Source organism: Salvia hispanica, chromosome 1 (assembly GCF_029641045.1).
Source record: "Salvia hispanica isolate PSC_SH4W2 chromosome 1, Shi_PSC_v1, whole genome shotgun sequence".
Taxonomy (NCBI): domain Eukaryota; kingdom Viridiplantae; phylum Streptophyta; class Magnoliopsida; order Lamiales; family Lamiaceae; genus Salvia; species Salvia hispanica.
The window spans coordinates 46,798,166-46,817,767 of record NC_142692.1 but is presented as its reverse complement, the minus strand read 5'-3'; the positions used below and the strand labels follow the sequence as shown (position 1 = coordinate 46,817,767).

General features: G+C 33.3%; 3 protein-coding genes across 5 annotated transcripts; 1 reads left to right on the top strand and 2 right to left on the bottom strand.

The window, feature by feature from the left end:
• Positions 1-3,787: 3,787 nt before the first annotated feature.
• On the top strand, positions 3,788-5,266 carry LOC125218932 (B-box zinc finger protein 20-like). 2 transcript variants are annotated; one of them, XM_048120741.2, is made up of 3 exons: positions 3,796-4,227; positions 4,309-4,620; positions 4,699-5,266. In XM_048120741.2, exons 1-3 carry the CDS (start codon positions 4,042-4,044, stop codon positions 5,053-5,055), a joined length of 855 nt encoding a protein of 284 aa, XP_047976698.2. In that variant the 5' UTR covers positions 3,796-4,041; the 3' UTR covers positions 5,056-5,266. The 2 variants fall into 2 exon arrangements, with proteins under 2 accessions (XP_088925619.1, XP_047976698.2); XM_089069493.1 differs by having other exon boundaries at positions 3,788-4,620.
• Positions 5,267-10,534: 5,268 nt separating this feature from the next.
• Positions 10,535-13,680, bottom strand: LOC125219153 (SH3 domain-containing protein 2-like). 2 transcript variants are annotated; one of them, XM_089067577.1, is made up of 11 exons: positions 13,539-13,680; positions 12,673-12,792; positions 12,471-12,540; positions 12,238-12,389; positions 11,883-11,984; positions 11,566-11,766; positions 11,428-11,490; positions 11,187-11,339; positions 11,037-11,111; positions 10,806-10,957; positions 10,535-10,764 (listed from the first exon to the last, which is right to left on the bottom strand). In XM_089067577.1, the coding sequence occupies exons 1-10, from the start codon at positions 13,596-13,598 to the stop codon at positions 10,841-10,843; spliced, it is 1,113 nt and encodes a 370-aa protein (XP_088923703.1). In that variant the 5' UTR covers positions 13,599-13,680; the 3' UTR covers positions 10,535-10,764; positions 10,806-10,840. The 2 variants fall into 2 exon arrangements, with proteins under 2 accessions (XP_088923703.1, XP_047976999.1); XM_048121042.2 differs by having other exon boundaries at positions 10,535-10,957.
• A 2,008-nt stretch (positions 13,681-15,688) lies between these two features.
• On the bottom strand, positions 15,689-16,578 carry LOC125224479 (uncharacterized). Its single transcript, XM_048127883.2, has one exon. It carries the CDS (start codon positions 16,535-16,537, stop codon positions 16,010-16,012), a length of 528 nt encoding a protein of 175 aa, XP_047983840.2. The 5' UTR covers positions 16,538-16,578; the 3' UTR covers positions 15,689-16,009.
• Between the last annotated feature and the right edge of the window lie 3,024 nt (positions 16,579-19,602).

Sequence of the window (19,602 nt, the reverse complement as noted above, 5' to 3'; positions counted from 1 at the left end):
AAATTTCTTAACCAGATTAATCATAATAATTAATACTAGGTTGTCCTTTTGCAAGATAATGTCATGGGTGACGTAGTACAACAAATTTTATACTAGTCCGGTCCATTAACGATGCGATTAGTACAATAATCACTAATAATGTTTTAGTAGTACGATATGATTCACATGGCATCATAACTGATAACAACGTTTGACTCACTAATCCTACTCTCCATAGCCCATACATACAAAACTCAGGGTGTTATTTATTTATGTTAATAAAAAACAATTTAACACTTTTTAGGATAAAATTGTGCTGCTAATATTAATTAGTGCTGTTAATGGTTATATTCGGTTTATTAGACAAAATAATCATGTGACATTGTCTAGAATTGAGTTATGTGATTATTTTAATTGAAAGATGATAGTTATGACTAATTATCACATAATTATTCATCACAAAAATATTGAGTTCTATACTGATAGCATAATTTTAAAAATAAAAACTTTTAATTTAATAATTAATTTTCATATTTATAGAATTGACTGTATTTTATTAGTACTATTTAAATGAATATGCACAAAAATGAAATTGAGAATGAGGTGAGAACTGAGAATTGAGAAGAGTACCTTCGTATCGGCATGTGACAAGTGATTTTAGTAAGTCAATTTATTTTTCTGAGGATAAGTACGTCAAATTGTGGTCCAATTATGGAGAAGATGAAAATGAGATGTAATGTAATCCAATAAAAATTTAGCAGAGTGACATGGTTACCCATAAGAAAACATTTAGACCCATATCCTTACCCCACTCCACAAATTGCATGTTCCTTCCCCATTTTATTTCATTTTTATTTTTCCTTATTTAACTACTCTAGTATATATCGAGTATAAGTTTTAGTAAACTAGCTAGTGCCTCAATCAGTTTGTTGAGAGAGGGGAAGAGACAAGATAGAGAACATGCATTGTGACAATTATTTTTCTGACTCATGAATACAATCTCATAAATTATTTTGATTTGTTCATCGAGTTCACCAATGTCAGTAAATCAGATTTGGTTTCTGAAATATAAGTTTAAATAAAAATCAGGTCACAAGAAATTGTTTTGTTCCTTATAGTACCACGGACTTTTTAAAAAAATTTGAGCTTCTTGCACCTTATTTAGGAAATGTTGAAACTAAGGTGACAATTGGGCAACTTTGAGCACAATATAATTACTATAATCTGTCATTTATTGAATAAAAAGTTAAAATTGGAATTATAAGTTATATTTTGTGACAATACCAAAACAGTTTTAGTTATTTGTCTAAAAATGTTTGAAAGGGACTAAAGTAGATTTGTAGTATTTCAGTAAATATATACTCCTCATATTCGTTGTATGTGTGTTTAATAATCTATAAATACAGTATATAATTATTTTTGGTCAGAAGAGAAGGGAGAAGACATAGTGGGATTGAGCCCAAAGCACATCTTTCTGTATAAAAGAATCTAAAATTTTGAATGTTCACGAAAAGACAAATTATATGAAATATTAATAAATTTGTATTCTATAATCCTAATAGTCAGATACCTGAGGGGGACGTGAAGATATATTAAGTATAGCAAAGGCCAACCAAATCCCATGATGTGATATTATTTTATTGGCCCTTTCCTTTTTGGACAGATTTGAATAATTATAAATTTTTAATACTATAAACTAAAGAAAGTGGGGAAACAGCTTAAATATTTTAAGCTCGATTTAGCAGGGATATGAGGTGTTTTTTCTAGTCACTTCTATAAACTTTACAACTAACCAAGAATGTAGTATTTAATTATATAGGTCTTGGAACAGATAATATTTAATAAAACAAATCAACCTGAATGTTCCTCATATTGCCCTAAGAAAATGAATCATTTTTGCCTAGAAGTGCAAATAAACAGTAAAAAGTAAAATAAGTATTCCAGTTAAATCATTAATGTATGAACGTGTCGATGCTACTAATTAAGTTAAAAGGAGCAGATAAATGTGAATCCTTTTCCCTTGCTTTGCATGTATATTATATTTAGTTGTTTTACTTTTTCTTTCACATTCGTTTAACTTTTTCTTTAAAAAATGATTTGATTATAAACGGCAATAAATATCTCATGATATATAATAGGCTTGGGTGAACTTAACTAATAGCCGAACTAGAATCGGTCAATTATCGGTTAATTCATAATTGAGATTCACGGTGTTCGAATTGGTATCATCTTATGTTTTCAGTGTAGTTTTAATTTTAATTTTAAATTTCAATTAACGTTTATAATATTTTCAAGTATGGCAACAATGTCTAGTGCTCACAATAGGATGTCCACCTCTTAGATGACCTTTTTTGTCTTGGAAATTATGTTTTGTTCGGTGATAATCAAGCACTTGATTATTTGTTCTTTTAAAACTTTTAAGCACTTGATTATGCTCATCTCTTAGTATGAACATCATGAATTGGTTTTGCATATTACGTTTGAATTTCAATTATTAGATGAAAACTTGGTGAATTGTTTTGGTCTTAATAAGCGATTATTACTGTTTTAATTGTTGGACTTTGATTGATTTTGTTTTGATATTTAACTAGACGATTCCTCTTATTTTGTTTAATTTATAATTCTCTTCTCTAAAATATTCCCCCTCTTACTTTTCTTTTTCTCTACTTTACCTATTTTCATTATTTTTTCTAAAATGAGTGCAGAAAATGAAACGACTCTATTAAGGCGGAACAGAGGGAATACTATGATATTCGTGCGAAGGAAGGAAAAAAAGGTCAGACACTACGACATCTATGTCATAGTTTAGAATCGCCTGAAGTTTTTAGGTGATTTTGATTTGAGTGGCCCCAAGAGAATGAAAATGATGCCTCAGGGAACTACAACAACGATAGTGGCGAGACAATCAACATGAACTCTTCTACGGATGAGAGTTTTGGCACACTGCCACCCGCTATCCAAAATTCGTTCCACGGGTCATATAGTAGCAAAGAGGAAGGACAAGGGGACGGCAATAACATCGAATGCACATCTGCCCGCACAAAATGACCTTGAGTCATCAAATTTTTAGGTGAAGTGATCATGTTTAAGATGTCTGATGCCGAGCACATCCCCCATGAAAATATGATCCAGAGGTCCCACTTTGACCCGACACGGGTTTTAAAAAATGTAATGAAAAGTGAGTTGAAAAAGTTAGTGGAATGTGGATCCTACTTTTATATATTAGTTTTATAATAAAATGTGAGTAGGAATGAGTTAGTGGAATATGAGTTCCACTACAAAAAATGGTAAAAAGTGAAACAAGACAAATTTTGTGGGACGAACAAAAATGGAAAAATGAGACAAACTTTCAGGAACGGAGGGAGTATGACTTGAAATTTGATTGATGCTACTAGAGTATTACGGTTAAAATGAAAAATGTTAGTATGGAAACTGAAAAATGGAATTGTAATAAAATGATACCCCTTCCGTTTCATAAAAATAGATCACAGTTGTCAATTTGTGATATCCCTTAGAAATAGAACAATTATATTTAAGAAAACATTTTTCTCTCTAATAAGGTGAATCTCATTCCATACTATTAGAACAATCCAATCAATTTTTTCTTAAGATATTTTTCTTACTTTACAATTTTTGCATTAAAACTCGTTTGGTTTCAATTTAATGCCCTGATATTCAAGTCGCTCCCACTGAAGCACTATAAATATTCCATCATTTTCTTCCTAATCTACAAGGATTAAACTCATTCGATGTTAGAAATGGAGTCATAAATACTCTTCCAGTTCCAGACCAATAAATTGTAAACAGACTCTCCCACTAGGCACTAACCATAGCTTTTGGTATAGAAGTTATTGGCGATTATAAATTCGAACACTATATAGTGCATAAGCGTGTGCAAACCACAAATGATGTGGGATTTGCAGTAATAGCAATAGTAATAGTAGGAATGGGAGAATATATAAAATAAACCACCCTCCCCATCACTTCCCCTCTTTTAGTTATATTTTTATCTCCACACCACACCACACCCCCACTTTCCTTCCTTGTCTCTCTCTTGTCAAGATGAAGATCCTCTGCGACGTCTGCGGCAAGGGCGAGGCATCCTTGTACTGCACCGCCGACCAGGCCTCCCTCTGCGCCTCCTGCGACCACCGCGTCCACCACGCCAACAAGCTCGCCGGCAAACACCAGCGCTTCTCCCTCCTCCAGCCCTCCCCCAAACACTCCCCCCTCTGCGATATCTGCCAGGTTTCATTCCTCCTTAATTTCCCCTTTTCCATTCATGTTTTGACACTTGACTTAATTAGAAGCGCGCTTTTGTTTTTGCAGGAGAGAAGCGCGTTTCTGTTTTGCCAAGAAGATAGAGCGATTCTTTGCAGAGAGTGCGACGTCCCCATCCACAAAGCCAACCAACACACGCAGAAGCACACCAGATTCCTCCTCACCGGCGTCACCCTCTCCGCCTCTCCCGCCCTATACACGCCCCCTCCCCCAGCCAAGGGTACAAGTACAACACCGGCAGCGCAAGAGCCCTTCTCAGCAACGAGTAGCATTTCCGAGTACTTGATCGAGACGCTGCCAGGCTGGCACGTCGAGGATCTTCTAGATTCTTCAACCCCTTCCCCCTCCCCTTTCTGCAAGGTCTGCTGCAACTTCTATTCAAACACCTTCTATTTAATTTCAAGATTCGATTTTTAATTTTTCTTTTTGTTAATTCAGGGAAATGATTTGGTGCTGCCATTTTGGGACGATGATCTCCACTGCGGCAGTATTTGTACGAGTGGATTTCCAACAGAAAACATGGGAATTTGGGTCCCTCAAGTTCAAGTGCACCAAAATCAAAATCAAAATCAAAATCAAAATCAATCATTTCTAGTCAACAGTAGTAATCATAATAATGTGGGCTTTGGATTAGGGATTAATGCAAATGGGTGCAGAGATTCATTCATTGAATTTACCACAAATGGCATCAAATCCAACAGAAAAAGAAGCGACGTCGACAACTCTTTCGCTGTTCCACAGATCAGCCCTTCCGCAGCTGCTGCCTTCAACAAGAAATCCAAAACATTTTGGTGAAATTACCATAAAAATCCAATCTTTTTTATAACCCATTACCGGAAAATCATAGATCTGAATTCAGATTTTGTATTCTATAGTTTTCCTCGTTGCAATTTGTCAGATTTTTGGGCTCTAGTGTTTTGTTTTATCTTTCCCTTTGTAAATATCTTCTTGTGTTTCTTGCATTTACTAATACTATATTACATGTTACAACTCACAATTCACTTTATGTTGGCCTTCTGTTTCAATGTTACAGTTAAAAAAGTTAGTCGTTTTACTCTCTTAATAATTTCACATGAGAAAGAAAAATATGAAACTTGAATGTTCAGAATGAAAATTTCCAATTTTGGTAAATGACTTTTAAGGAGATATAATGATGAAATTAACCATTCTGGAATGGAATTATGAATGTGTGATTACTGAATCAATTACATGTTGCTAAAGATAGATTGACTTTCTACGATTCTTTCAAGTTTATTTACTTGAATTTTTTCTTTTCCACTTCGAATAATGATCCAAATTTCAGCAAAAACTGCCACATAGGAACTTGGTAAGTTGTATGTATTCTAATTGAATATTTATTTCTAACAAAATAAATAAAATTCGTCCCTATATAAGTTTATCACATATGACTCCTCGATAATGGACCATTATTTTATACTTATTGGAAAATTCATCAACTTTAAAGTAGAAAAACTGCAAGGAATATGAGGGAAATTTAAAATATGAATATCTTCTAAAATTTGTTTATAATCAATGTACAAATTACTCTTATTCAAATACACTAGTCATCAACCTCGAAGAACCAAAAATCAAAGTAGGCAGTTAGAAACTTAGAATAGGTGATTTAATATTATATTTATTTTAGTACTAATTGATAAGATTGACTTTAAAATTAAAGTGGGGAAGCTACTAGGCCAAGGATGATGCCAAGGGTATCAAGTTTATGCCCATCTCGTTGTATATTATATAGTATCGCAAGACTCACATATATATTGATAATGATTTACTACCCAAAAAGCATCAATATAATAAAAGATTCGAGTAGTGAAGAACCAACCTTGCAAGGGGGTGTTGTCTCGCACTTTATGCTCTTTCTTTACAGCAGCAAATAGTGTGCAAATACAGTGAATGTTGAGCAATTATTGGAGTGAGCAATACACACAGTGGACCTTAGCATAATCACACACAGTTAAATTAGATTAAAGATGAAGAATCCATCTAATTAAGTGAAATAGGGGATAAATCAAAAATTGAGGGACCATTTGACACCAACTTGAAATTATGGGGTGCTGTAGTAATAAGTCTCCCATTCATTAATTTCGTTTAGTCTTTGTCAATTGGATCGAATGTTGCACCAACTATATCCCTAGATTTATGTGCCGAAATTTAACATGCGAATCCATAAATTTCAATTTTCAACCTTAAAAATAACTTAAGTTAAAGCTAGTTCGATACATCTAAGATGAAATATCCCGCATATAATATTATGTAGAAAATTCAAGATTTTTAAAAAAATCATTGTATATAGTTAAAATGCGTGGAATGAATCCATGAAATTACCCTTGGTTAAACAAGCATAATGTCGTGGGTTATCTAATCAAGAAAATGGTCAAATGTTAGTATTTGTAATAAATCAAAGCGGTCAGTTTTTATGTTGATATTTAATTTGTAAATGTATTTATTTTTAATAAAAATGGTCATAAATATCATGTTACGATATTTGCCTAAGAAAAGAAGAGAATCCTTTCAATTGCTTCAAAAGCCCAAATATGAATCATGTTTAATTTAGCAAATTTAACGAGAATGTTGATGTCAAATCCCGTCTTCGAGCATCTCAGCTATATAGAAAATGTATATTATGTATTACTTTCTTAAAAGATGAAATATACTTCCTCCGTCCCAAGATAAATGACCTACTTCTTTTGGGCACGAGATTTAAAGAATGGTATTTAAATAAGTTAAAGTGGAGAGAGTAAAGTATGAGAGAGAGAAAAGTAGAGGAGAGAAGAGAGAATAAAGTAGATGGAGAATAAAGTAACAGAGATGACTTTTTGCTAAAAATAGAAATAGGTCACTTATAGTGGGACATCCCAAAAAGGAATACAAGTCACTTATCTTGGGACGGAGGGAGTACTTTTTTAAAAAGTACGTAACACATCCCAAAGAGAAAGGGTATATAAAAAGGTAAATTAGTTTTTAAAAATAAAATAATAGTACAAAATGCATTAAAAAATACTATAAAGTGTAATACATTCTCATATACCTTTCCCCTTGAAGAAGTTTTTTTCATGAAAAGAAGGCAAATATGGTAGTTATAAGATTTTACCTCTCCATTTGATGGGGAGGTAAAGATACCTCTTCAAAATAGGAAAATGTATAATACCTTTTCATATCCTCTCCCATTAGAGAATGATTTTTCATGAAAAAAATGTAAATATAGTAGTTATATTAGTTTATCTCTCCATTTACCTCTCCCCTTAGAAATGCTCTGAGCAAGTCCTAGAAACTCTATGTGGGTCCAATATTTTGGTCACAGAGTGAATTTAATTATCTTTGAAAAGGATGAATTTTGTAGTAATTGTTATCTTTTCTAATTTTGTAATAGTTAATCAATACATTATCCTTTCACGACATTTTATTAATAATTTATGCTATTGTACTACACAATATTGATGTAAAATTCACTCCCCATTAATACTACTTACAATCTTTTTATTATTTTACAAATTATACAATGATTCGTACTAAATCAAATATTTATATTTTTCAGGGACGAAGGGAATACACGAACAAAAAAGTACGATCAAGATTGTCAAATTGAACTAGTATTTGGTTACATATTGAAATTTTTTTAGTATTCGAAGTATTTATGTAATTAATGTGCGAGTCCCCTTTTTATTGGAAGCCAGCAAATCCATTTTTTATTATTTCTTTCGATGGCAAAATCATTAAATTTATTATATATTTTAAACTAATAAAATCAAATTTACATGGGTACGGTTTATACATATGTGGTGTTTTTTTTTTTTTTTAAATTTAACAAGTTATACAACAAGTGCAAAGTTTATGTATATGACGAGTGGAGTAATGAGAAAAGCCTAATACATTCACAACAAGGAGAGAATTTTTATTTGTATTTGGAGAGATCAAATAAAAGCATTTCTTGTTATAAAATCTTAGAACTATATCAATAGTTAGATATATATTTGCCATGAGTTTGATACGAATTTAAAAAAAATATGAAGAAAAATGGATAGAAAAAATAATAAAAAATAAAAATATGAATAAAATGGGTTAGTTGATTATCTGATATACTTGCCATTTATAATAAAAGTGAATTGAGACTCCTAATCGACGAACTTGGGAGCAATGGATGCATCTCTCTTGTTGGATGAAGACGTACCCGAGTTCAGCTTCTAGAGGGGGACGAAGTTTTTATATTCCTAGTGCAATTATTTTATATTCAATGCGATTTATTTATATTCAGTGCGATTTATTTCATATTCAATACACGGGTGTATTTGCTGTTTATGTTCATTGTTTAATAATAGTATCAGTGTTAAAGCATTCTCACAATAACACTTTTTTTTATCACACAAATACAATGTGATATGCATGTTTTGAAATTGTGAACCTCCTCAACAAAACGCCAATAACACACTTTTATCTTCGTCAATTGCGTGTAATTCGTCAATCAAGTGTAATTTTTCAACTACCCTTAACCGACCAACATTTTTTACTACTCCTATATAAAGAATCGAAATAATACATCAAATTCTTTTAAAAAAGTGCCCAAATAAATAGCATCGCAGACCTTCACGAATATTATAGACGAACGCATGCATTTAATTGGTAGATTGACATACCGAATCAAAAATAAAATAAAAAGATAGATTGATAAAAGAGTCAAATAGATGGTGACACGAATCTAAGTCGATTATATATTAACTGTAAATAAATTGAGATTGTACAATAATTAATTGTGTAGATTGTAATTATTTAATCCAATTCTTTAGTCAATGTTCAATTTGTCGCGTAATTCGCCTAGTTTGTTTGAAAAAGAAAACAAAATGACAAAACTACACTTTGATGATATCACCAATTTTCCAGCCTTTTACATTGGATTATAGATAGAGGCACGGAGAAAAAAAAATCATTATTAACAATTGACCAACTTAATTTCAACTATACAACAAGTAGGCGGTTCAAATGAAATCCATATTTGTTTAGAAAAATGTGCTCACCCATAAATGTAGCTAAACGATTTAATTCCTAGAGGAGAGTACATATGTTTTAATCACAGTATTTCATAGTTTGTAGTACGAATTCAAATTTGACAATTATACATTCTAAATTAACCATTGGGCCAAAGTGACCGATGATGAAATGGCGAGTATTTAAATAAACCTTAGTTTTTGACAACAAAAATATTCTTAATAAATTAAACTATCTAGAAAATAAAAACACCTGCTATTTATAAGCGGCTAGAGAACCCAAGAACCCAAAAGGAAATCATATATAAAATAAAAGAGGAGTGTTATATTGCTAACTCATAACTTAATTGCTAACTACAACTAAATAATAGTCATTAGATATTCAAATTAAGGGCTTAGATTATTAGTCCCTAAATGTCAATATGATCAACGAAAAACGTCAATAAGACCATAAGATTAATTTCAAAAAATATCAATAGGGTATTAATGTCAATTAACTACATGTTTAGTTATAACTAACTTTTAAAAGAAATCCCAAAACTTTTAAATTCATATAACATATATCAAATTAAAGATAATTTCATAAGGATTCCAACGATATCATACATGCATATGTTCCGACGTCAAAATTTGAAAAAAATTTCAAATTGTTTTTTTTCCCGTACAAGCAGAAATGTCAACATACTATATAAAATATGTCAATATAATACATGTAGAATGTCAATATAAGCAATGGGCTAACATTCTTAAAGCATTGTGTTGACATTCTCAAAGCATTGAGTTGATATTTTCGGAACATTATATTGACATTTTCATCCAAAACCCTAATTTGGAGTTTTTATTTTTTATCTTTTTCGATTTAATTAATAAAAACGAAAATTACGCGTGGCAAATTGTAGACCACACGTTTTCTAAAATCCTATGGCCTTAAATTAGTTGTAGTTAACAATTAAATGATGAGTTAACAATTGATCACTCCCCTAAAACGAAAATTAGAAAATTAAAAACAAACCTATAAAATACGTAAATTATGTTTTTCGCCCCTTAAATGATGTCAAATTCCTTAGCTCGATTTGCAAGTACTATGTGAAATCATTCCAACACAAAATGTTTTCAGCATCTAACTGTTGGAACTGGTATCATTGACCGTAAAGAAATAATTTTCTTTATTTATGTAACTAGTCTTTAACCTTTCCGTGAGACTGCATAAAGAAGTAAATCAGCTTATATATGGGCTGATACTTTCCACACCAAAAGTTCAAATCAGCAGATACAAACAATAAAAGAAAGCTCAGTATGGGTCCACACTAATTTGATTATAAAGCAAACATTTATAACATAAATTGCATACATCATACAAATAGTACATATTTTATGTTGGCAAACTAAGATCCTAACTTCAGTCAATTCTATCTTAAATTAGAGTGTCACCTGCCCTAGAAATAGAATAACACAAATCAGCTAAATATCCATCAATTTTTCCTTCTGAGTTAAGTGGTTTCATGTTAATAATGAAAGAACCATGAAGCCATGGAAGGGATTCATGTTAATGAAAGAACCATGAAGCCATGGAAGGGATTCAAAACTTAAAACACTTCAGCTACTTTGCTTGCAAGGACACGGTCCCGTCTCTCAACGAACTCGAATGGGAACCATCCGGCCTCACCTTTGCATTCACCTTCGGCCCAGCCATTATTGGTCACCTGCAAAGAAACACAAGATACTAAATTTTTCCTCCTAGGTTCGGAAAATAGGAGTAGAGTTGAATACGGTAAAACAGACCTTTCGAACGACAACATAGTCACCGAGGGCTAATGTCAACTCTACACCAGACTCAGCTTGGTAGGGTTGGATGACCTTCAATATGAAGGGTGAGTTCAACAACAACAAACATTTAAGGTTATGATGTAGCTACATAGTGGTAGATCATACCTCGCCTAAGAAATAATCCGTGCCATCAAATGACCCATCATATGGCTTAGAGGCAGATAGATTTTCACCCTCATTATATGCAGGGGCCGGATTGCTTCTTGTATCTCGAGCTGGATTTGGAGAAACTTCAGTTTGCTGACGGGCAGACAGCATCTGCACATGTCACGATCTATAAATACTGAGTCACGTATTGTTTTATGTGATTGTGTGTGAAAGAGACATTCTCTCAGTGGGACATCACCTCCTGTTCAAGCTGATCGAGTATCTGTAGTACATGCTGATGATAACTTCGCTCGGCTTCAACCTTGGTATACAAGCATTAGGTGAGAAGTAAAAAATGCTTGTTTCTAGAAGCTAGGTTTGACAGAGTTGGCATTACCATGGCTATAAGCCGCTGGAGAGTTAACCTCTGCTGTTGGTGTTCCACAGCAGCCATTGCAGATGTTGCTTCTTTACCCAAGGTAACCATATTCGACTTCAGCTCATTAAGCTTCATTTCAGCAGCTTCTAGCTTTAACGTAATATCCGAACTATTATTTGTTTCCCTCGCCCTAGCATGGCACCTGGCAACCTCAATGGCCTGGCTAGGCCAAAAGAAATAAAACGTTGAGATAGTCCCAATATTTTGCTTTGATGCATAGCTGGATCCCGGTATTCAAAACTGGGGCTATTGTATAGAACCTATAGTGATGTTACCTGAGCTTCAACCTCCTGTCTCACTCTATCATATCGCTGTGCAAGATGTCGGGCATCTTCTAGGGCAGATCCCACAACCATAGCCCTTAACGGCTCTGTAACCTGCAGCAAGGTTAATCAAATCAAAATATACAGATGGAAACAACGGAAATTACAAGAAATAGATATTGGAATAAACAAGGCAAAACATCCTTTCATCTTATGTTCTCTTCTGTGACAACTGATGTTTCATGACAAAATAACAGGATTGATATGCCGACAGGTGCTACAACAGTTTATTCAACATATTCCATCTACAAAACATTCAACGACAAACAACAACACAAAAAACGACAGGGCATTAAGAAAAAAAAACCTGTGTTCCAAGTATTCTAAGATAACAGTCATGTTCTTTTTCCATTTGAGCGCGAGCACTACTAAAACTTAGTGCCACTTTAGAGAGAGTACTCCCACTAGTACATGTGTTCTCACTAGTATATTTTTTGCTATCTTCTGACAGCTTGGTACCTGCAAGGATTAAACTCCTTAAGGAAGATTTTGCATTGCACTTAATGGAGAAACATCACTAAAGAATTCGGAGAAACCTACCAATTTCAACCTGCTTGGATCCAGTTACTATATAACCCTCTACGCCTCGAACTATGTCTCTTTGTAAATGCTGGCAAGCACCAAACAATTAGGGAGAACAAAAAACATCAATATTATTCAAATAGATGAACTACTACTAATAATTAACAGAGGCAGAGGCCATCAAATGTGACTGTGCACAGGTGACATGAAGGTTAATCACCTTGGCAGCTCGAGTGGATATGTACAGCTTCTCTAACTTGTGATGCTGCTGGAGTTCAGCTTCATCAGATGCAATGTTGTCTGAACCATTTAGTTTACCAGAGAATTGTCTGAGAACAGCCTAGTAGAAAATACACACGCCCAACCCCCAAACAACAAGAAACATCAGAAAACAGAGCAATTATTCAGAAAAAAGAGGTTTTTTAAAAATTAAACTGTATAAAGTAGTAGAACAACAACAATTGCTAGTTTTTTCCAATGCACATATCGGAAAACTTTCAAAATTCATCTCTATATGTATAACCCTATATCATTTACCAAATTAAGACAGAGTTCTTCAAGTGGCTATTGCTGGTAGTCCAAAGTAATTTAGGAAAGGGAGGTTAAAAGGCTAATGACTTATCCAGACAAGAAAAGAAACTCTATGGACAAGACTAGAATAGTACTCCTAGTAGTAAAACTTAGACCAGTCACATTACTCTAAAAATCATATACTAATTCAGAAAATTTTCGAATATATTCGAAAAAAGAGCCTGGTTGAATTATATACAGGTACAATTACAAACACATCATTCAAATTCATAGTGAAATAAAACAAGGCATTCTCCATCCAGCAAACGAAGTAATTCTCATTTGTCACCGAAATTTCTGATTCGCTCCCAAAAAAGGGAAAAGAATAAGAAAAAGATTTGAACATTTTTATACAAAATAATGTTGATAGAGATTTAAGATATTTGAAATACGTTGTTGGAGTCGAATCACACACACAATCTCAGGGTTTAAGGAGTAATAGCTAGTATATTTGTATAACAGATTTAACACACTAATGAGAATGTAAATTTTCCAGAGTAAGAGAGGAATGTGTGCCTGTTGCTGCTTGGCAACTTGTTCTCTGAGCTTCGTCGCCTGTTTTCTGATGGCTTCCATTTCATTATTCGAGTAGAGAGAGAGAGAGAGTTTATGGCTGCAGTGTTGGAGGGGTTTTGAAATTAGTATTTGAAAGTGTGTCTACTCTGTCGACTTTAAAGTACTGAGTTGCAAATTTCAAGCTCTGTTATTTGATTCAAATTGTCAGTTTCAAATTGGAGCTTATTTTGTACTCCTGGTCCAAAGAGGAGTTTCTTGGCAAGTACTTTAAAAAAGTTAAATTTGTTACTTAAGTGGTCAGAAAATAAGAAAATAAAGTAGAAGAGAATAAAATAAGAAAAAGAAATGATTCACTTACCTTAAAACGTCTTAAAAGGAATATGACTCACCTAACAAGAGACGAATGTGATAATTAATATTAAATATTGAGTTTGAATAGATTAGTTTGAAACCAGATTTTCAAGTCGGGTATTTGGGGTACCCTAAAGCTTATCGAGTTCAGCTATCGAATAGTATAACTTCTCAATTTCGGGTTTGGATACCCAAAAATTTCGAATCTAATAACACGTATACCCAAATTGACAGGCTTACTAAAAATATGCTAATACAGAGTACCAATTATGTAATAGGAGTAATTCTTATTCTTATCCTTTTTATAGTACTATTAGTATTTTAGATTATGATGGTGGCAACAACCACAAAGACGACGAAAATAGTGATGAAGGTGGTCGTGATGAGGAAAAGTAGTATTCTTCATCGTCATCATTATCATCATTACCATCATCGTCACTATCATCGTCATCACCAACATTATCATTAGAACATCTAGATCATTATCTTCTTTAATAAGATGATGATCAAGTTCATAGGATTAATCATCTTGATCAAGTTCATTTATAGGAAATAGGATTAATAAATTTTTCTCTCTTTTTATATCTTAAATTTACTTTTTATTATCGAATATCTCTAGCTAATAGAATGTTGTTTGTCTTTGTTGTCCACCTATATATAACTTTGATTTATTCTAGTACTTTTGGCTATATATATATAAAGTTTATTTAAATTAATGGTCAAAATATTTGTTCTAAAACTATAAGCCTAGATTATTCTATTCATTGGATTACTATGAGAAACTATCTAGACTGTTCTATAAAATTCTAAAACGAGAAGATATTTTATTTAGAAGTCGGGACCTCAAGTCCTAATTCAAACAGTTTCTTACAAACCAATTCAAAATAGACATGCATGCCCATTGTATGGTCAGGATCCGCTTTTAAATTTCAAAACCATTACCAGCTTTTGAAAATGATAAAAATTGAATACTAGTTGAGAAAAATTGGAAAAATCATTGAAATAAAATATACTCCATAAACTTTGGCAAAACCCCCCAAATCATCAATGGGTTTCAACCGGAAATGGATTCCATTTCTTTTGTCGAGTCGATTATGATCCCATTTTTTAAACCGCATTTCTTGAACCGGAGTCATCCATACCCCCAATTTCAAGGTGTTGCTTTCTTACTTGCCATATTCAATTAGTCAATTCCACCATTTCTGAAATTACAATAATTCTAGGCTAAGATTTTTCAGGAGCTTTTTTTCTGAAATTATAAAAAATAAATCCTAAAGAAAAGAACTCTTTTTTTCTTTGACGCCTTTTTTTCATTTCATTTCCAAAAACCTTGTAGTTTTGGGCATGCACCTAAAATATGTAAAACTTTATATTAGCCATCATGGGCAAAAGAGGTTGAGGAAAAAAAAAACATAATAATTGGGATTTTGCATATGGATCCTCCCTTCTTGCCCCATTCATCATTACTCATAATGGAAGTATGCCTTGGCCACATGAGAGCTTAATCCAACAACATAATTTCTCACCCAATCATACACTTGGTCGCCATCATAATATTAACTACCACTACCATTCTATTGTTTTAATATTATTATCTTGGCTTCTATTTTTTCCCCCTAAACTATACTACATCACAACTAATTGAATTGTTGAGAACACTCACTTCACATGCCATTGTATGCAATGATGTCATAGATGTCTTGACAAATCATGCTTAGTAATTGCTAATTAACAATGTATAATAAGACTGAAAAAAAAAGAAAAGAAAAGAAAAGTAGAGAAAAGGAAGAATGTACAACTAGGAGAATAAAGTACTACTATCATATATTGCGGCCGAATCATTGAGGAAAAGAAAGTAAAGACTTCATGGTTCTTCCCTTCTACAAATCACATTACAAAGAAGAAAACATCAAAAATTAAAGTTGGTAACTGCCCAAGTCCCAACTGTCTCTTAACAAATTGATTACAATAAAATTGGTTTCACAATCCTTTTGATCACAAAAGACATGCATCCACTAATAACGACACATTACATGCAAATACATGAAAACAAACAAACATCTACCCAAGTTAAAGTAACACAACCAATATCTTGTAAATAGTTGAAATAATGCAGTGGGCTATTTTTGGCAATGAGCCTTGCACATATTCCTACAATCATAAACACAAGGCCCTCCGCAATGCAATGGACAATCCAACCTCATTCCCCTACACCTTCCCTTCACCATGCATTGTGCAAACTCCCCCATTGCATAGTCCCCCTTCGGGAACACTCTCGTCTTGCCAGAACGATGATGCTTCCCACCGTTGCAGCCCCACCGCCAAAAAACACCACCACCTCCTCCATTTCCCCATCCCCAGCCTCCATTACGGTTCCCACCACCTCCACCACCACCCCAGCCCCATCCAACTCCGCCGCCACCTCCTCCTCCTCCTCCATTGTTCTTCTTCTTGTCTTTCACCACTACATCATTGTAGGTCTTGTCACTTTTACCTCCATTATGTTCGTTGTTCCTTTGTGGAAGATCAGAACCTTTTAACGACGAGGTGGTGGTGGTGGTGGTGGCGGAGGCGCCTCCTCCTTCTTCGGCTCTCAATCCAACTATCACCATAGATAAAAACAGAGCCAGACACAAAAGTCTCCCCATTGTTTCTTGGTGATCACTGCATGGTATTTCCACTACAGTTGGTCAATTTATACCACTCTTTCCACCAATGGCAGTTGCGGAAATAGTAATTAAATATTGCATGCATACGGTTAGATTATTCAGTAATATGGAAGCTAACAAACTAACAAGAAATACTAGAAAAATATAAGAGTGGAATGAGGGACACAGATTTCTTGGATGTCACTTTTGTCCCCACTCAAAAATCTCAACAGTTCATGCTTGTAATAAAAGATGGATTTCTAAGTACTGAGATAGGCACCAAATCTACCACTTGCAAATAAAATATATTGTGATGATCTATTTCTTCATTTTTCAACATCAAGTTTCATTCCTAAGTAGTCAAATAATGCTTAGTCTTTAGTTATTTGTTCTGTTATTGTTGTGAAAAAATAGTAAATAATCATAGGCAAAGATGGATACCTTTATTCATGTTATTGGTAGATTGTTATGTTGAAAAGCTATAAACAATCAAATCTTTATTTAATTGACATTAAACAATGCACAGAAAACATACTACATAAAAACAATCTTGCATCAACCAGCAATAAGGGATTAAATAATACTAATGAATGTAAATCATAAGCACCAAAAGGAGTATTGAAGAAGAGTGATTGGTTGAATTCACAACAAACAAGTATGGATATATTAAGAAAAGAGTTTTTCAGTTTAGCAGGACCGTTGTAGCTAGCTAGATTCAGCCTTCAAGCAACAAACAGTGCTCTCTCTACACACCACTAATACCAAACTAATAAAAGTAGGTATAACTGAATTATATTTAATCAAATAAACAAAATTTCACTGTCACTCAACAAACTCATATGTATATCTCTCTACAAGTATTTTGACTATGAGCAAAATTCTTTATCTTGAAACCAAGCATGATGGACAGAACATGATTCAAAACCCTTCCGTCTCTGGAGATGGCCGAAGCCATCGTGTTACATTGTTGTTTTGGTACATTTTTGGTAAAGTGCATGCATAACTCAATTACTTATTAATGAAATCACAGTTACCATAATCCTTTCTTTCGATGCTACCCATGACATCTTCTTGGCTCGACGTTGATTTCGGGGATAATATGAACTCAATTCTGGTGTTGACACTACTACTCTACTCAATTGTCTCGTTTCTCTCTTTTAACACATCTAACATCTTTACCATACAATATACATACAAATACAATACCTAGTCACCTTGAAATTTAAATTTTCGTGTATTTATATATTTGAATATTTAATTATAAGACCATATATGAAACAATATCTGTTCCTTTACAAATACTCCGTAACATAATTTTCATTAATAGACTTTCAACTTTTAAGTCAAATTTATTTTATTTTACATCAGATAGTAAATCACAATGATATCCCAATAAAACGTCAAGTTACACACTGAAAGTTTTAGTACTAACAAACAAAAAATGGATGTAACACAAAAACAGAGAGATAATTCTTTATTAGTACAAGCATTTGGAGCTATGGAATACTCCACATCCAACTTTTCCTCAATCAATGGCGTGCATGGCAATGTGATTTATTCCACTTGAGTCAAAGTCACAATTGTATAAAGCACGCTGAAGAAGTCACCATAAGCCATCCTTGTGCAGAAGTGGCATCGCAACTTAGTTAACCATAAGCCTTCCCATTTAAAACCCGGCTTCCTTAGATAGAAATTACGTGCACGATGTTTTATCACAACTTAACGTCTCCAATCATAAATGACTAGAATTTGAATTGTTGAATCCACCAGATAGATTGAGCCAGTAAAATATTTGTCAATGTATGTGACGAAATTATTACTACAATACTCAAATTTCTCACTGTATAACTCTCTAATTTATTATCACTCTATATTTCCTCACACCTCTAGTCCTCTATGTGGATGTGACGCAGAATACAAACCACTTACTAACTCTATACTCAAAGAGTTAATTATATCTATGCTCTTCTCTTGGTTTTGCTTATTTTTAGGGTGCTAGCTCTCTCTTGGTTATCTGGTAATGAACAAATGATGCCTCTTTATAGGAAAAAGTTTCTTCCCCTTCCACCTACAAATTGTCAGCCGTAAATGGTAATAAAGGTTGCTGCAAAAGTCTTTATACAACCACCCTAAAGTAGCCATCTCTACAATTGCTATGGTTGATGGTGGCTGGACCTATCAATATTTGCATACATACGGTCATACGGTTAGATTATTCAGTAATTTAGAAGCCAACAAACTGACAAGAAATACTAGAAAAATATAAGAGTGGAATGAGGACAGAGGTTTCAACTGATCAAATATACCAGAACATCATGAAAATTATAAAATCTTGATCTGAGCTAACAAATAATGCTTGGTTTTTTGTTAATTTGTTCCATTATTGTGGTGATGAAGTAGTAAATAATCATTTGACTTGATTCAAGAAACAAGAAAAGGGTTGGCTTTCTGAAATGATATACTCCCTCCGTCCCAAGGAAGATAACCCCTTTCTTGGGCGGCACGAGATTTTATGCAAATTTATTTTGTGTGTTGAGAGGAGAGAGTAAAGTAAGAGAAAAAGAATAAAGTAGAGATAAAGATGTTTCCATTTTAAGTAATTGGCCATCTTAATTGGGCAAACTAAAAAGGAGAGTGGGTTATCTTCAAAGGGACGGAGGGAATAATATTCATAACTATTTAATTTCAAACATGAATTAATACCCTTTCTTATCATGGTTATTGATTTGAAAGGCTATAAAACAATTAAGTCTCTATCGAATTGACATCACATGGAACTTACTAATTAATGGAGTAGTACTGTATTACAATTACAATGATGCTTCTGTTTATACTATAACTTTTCTTTATGATATTGCGTATTTTCTTTAACGGTAATATTAATACTCCCTCTGTCTATGAAAGATTGTCTCATTTTTCTATTTTCGTCCGTCCCATAAAATTTGTTTCATTTCACTTTTTATCATTTTTGGTAATGGACCACATATTCCACTAACTCATTCCTACTTACATTTTATTATAAAACTAATACTCCCTCATCCCATTAAATATACAAAGTTTGTTTT

Bases quoted from the DNA above. Each gene is read 5' to 3' on its own strand.
- LOC125218932 (XM_089069493.1), top strand. From the start codon at position 4,042: ATGAAGATCCTCTGCGACGTCTGCGGCAAGGGCGAGGCATCCTTGTAC. The intron at 4,621-4,698 runs GTCTGCTGCAAC...TTGTTAATTCAG, and splicing joins CCCCCTCCCCTTTCTGCAAG to GGAAATGATTTGGTGCTGCC.
- LOC125219153 (XM_048121042.2), bottom strand. From the start codon at position 13,598: ATGGAAGCCATCAGAAAACAGGCGACGAAGCTCAGAGAACAAGTTGCC. The intron at 12,793-13,538 runs GCACACATTCCT...ATTTTCTACTAG, and splicing joins AAGTTGCCAAGCAGCAACAG to GCTGTTCTCAGACAATTCTC. The intron at 11,112-11,186 runs GTATGATCTACC...TTCATATTGAAG, and splicing joins CGGATTATTTCTTAGGCGAG to GTCATCCAACCCTACCAAGC.
- LOC125224479 (XM_048127883.2), bottom strand. From the start codon at position 16,537: ATGGGGAGACTTTTGTGTCTGGCTCTGTTTTTATCTATGGTGATAGTT.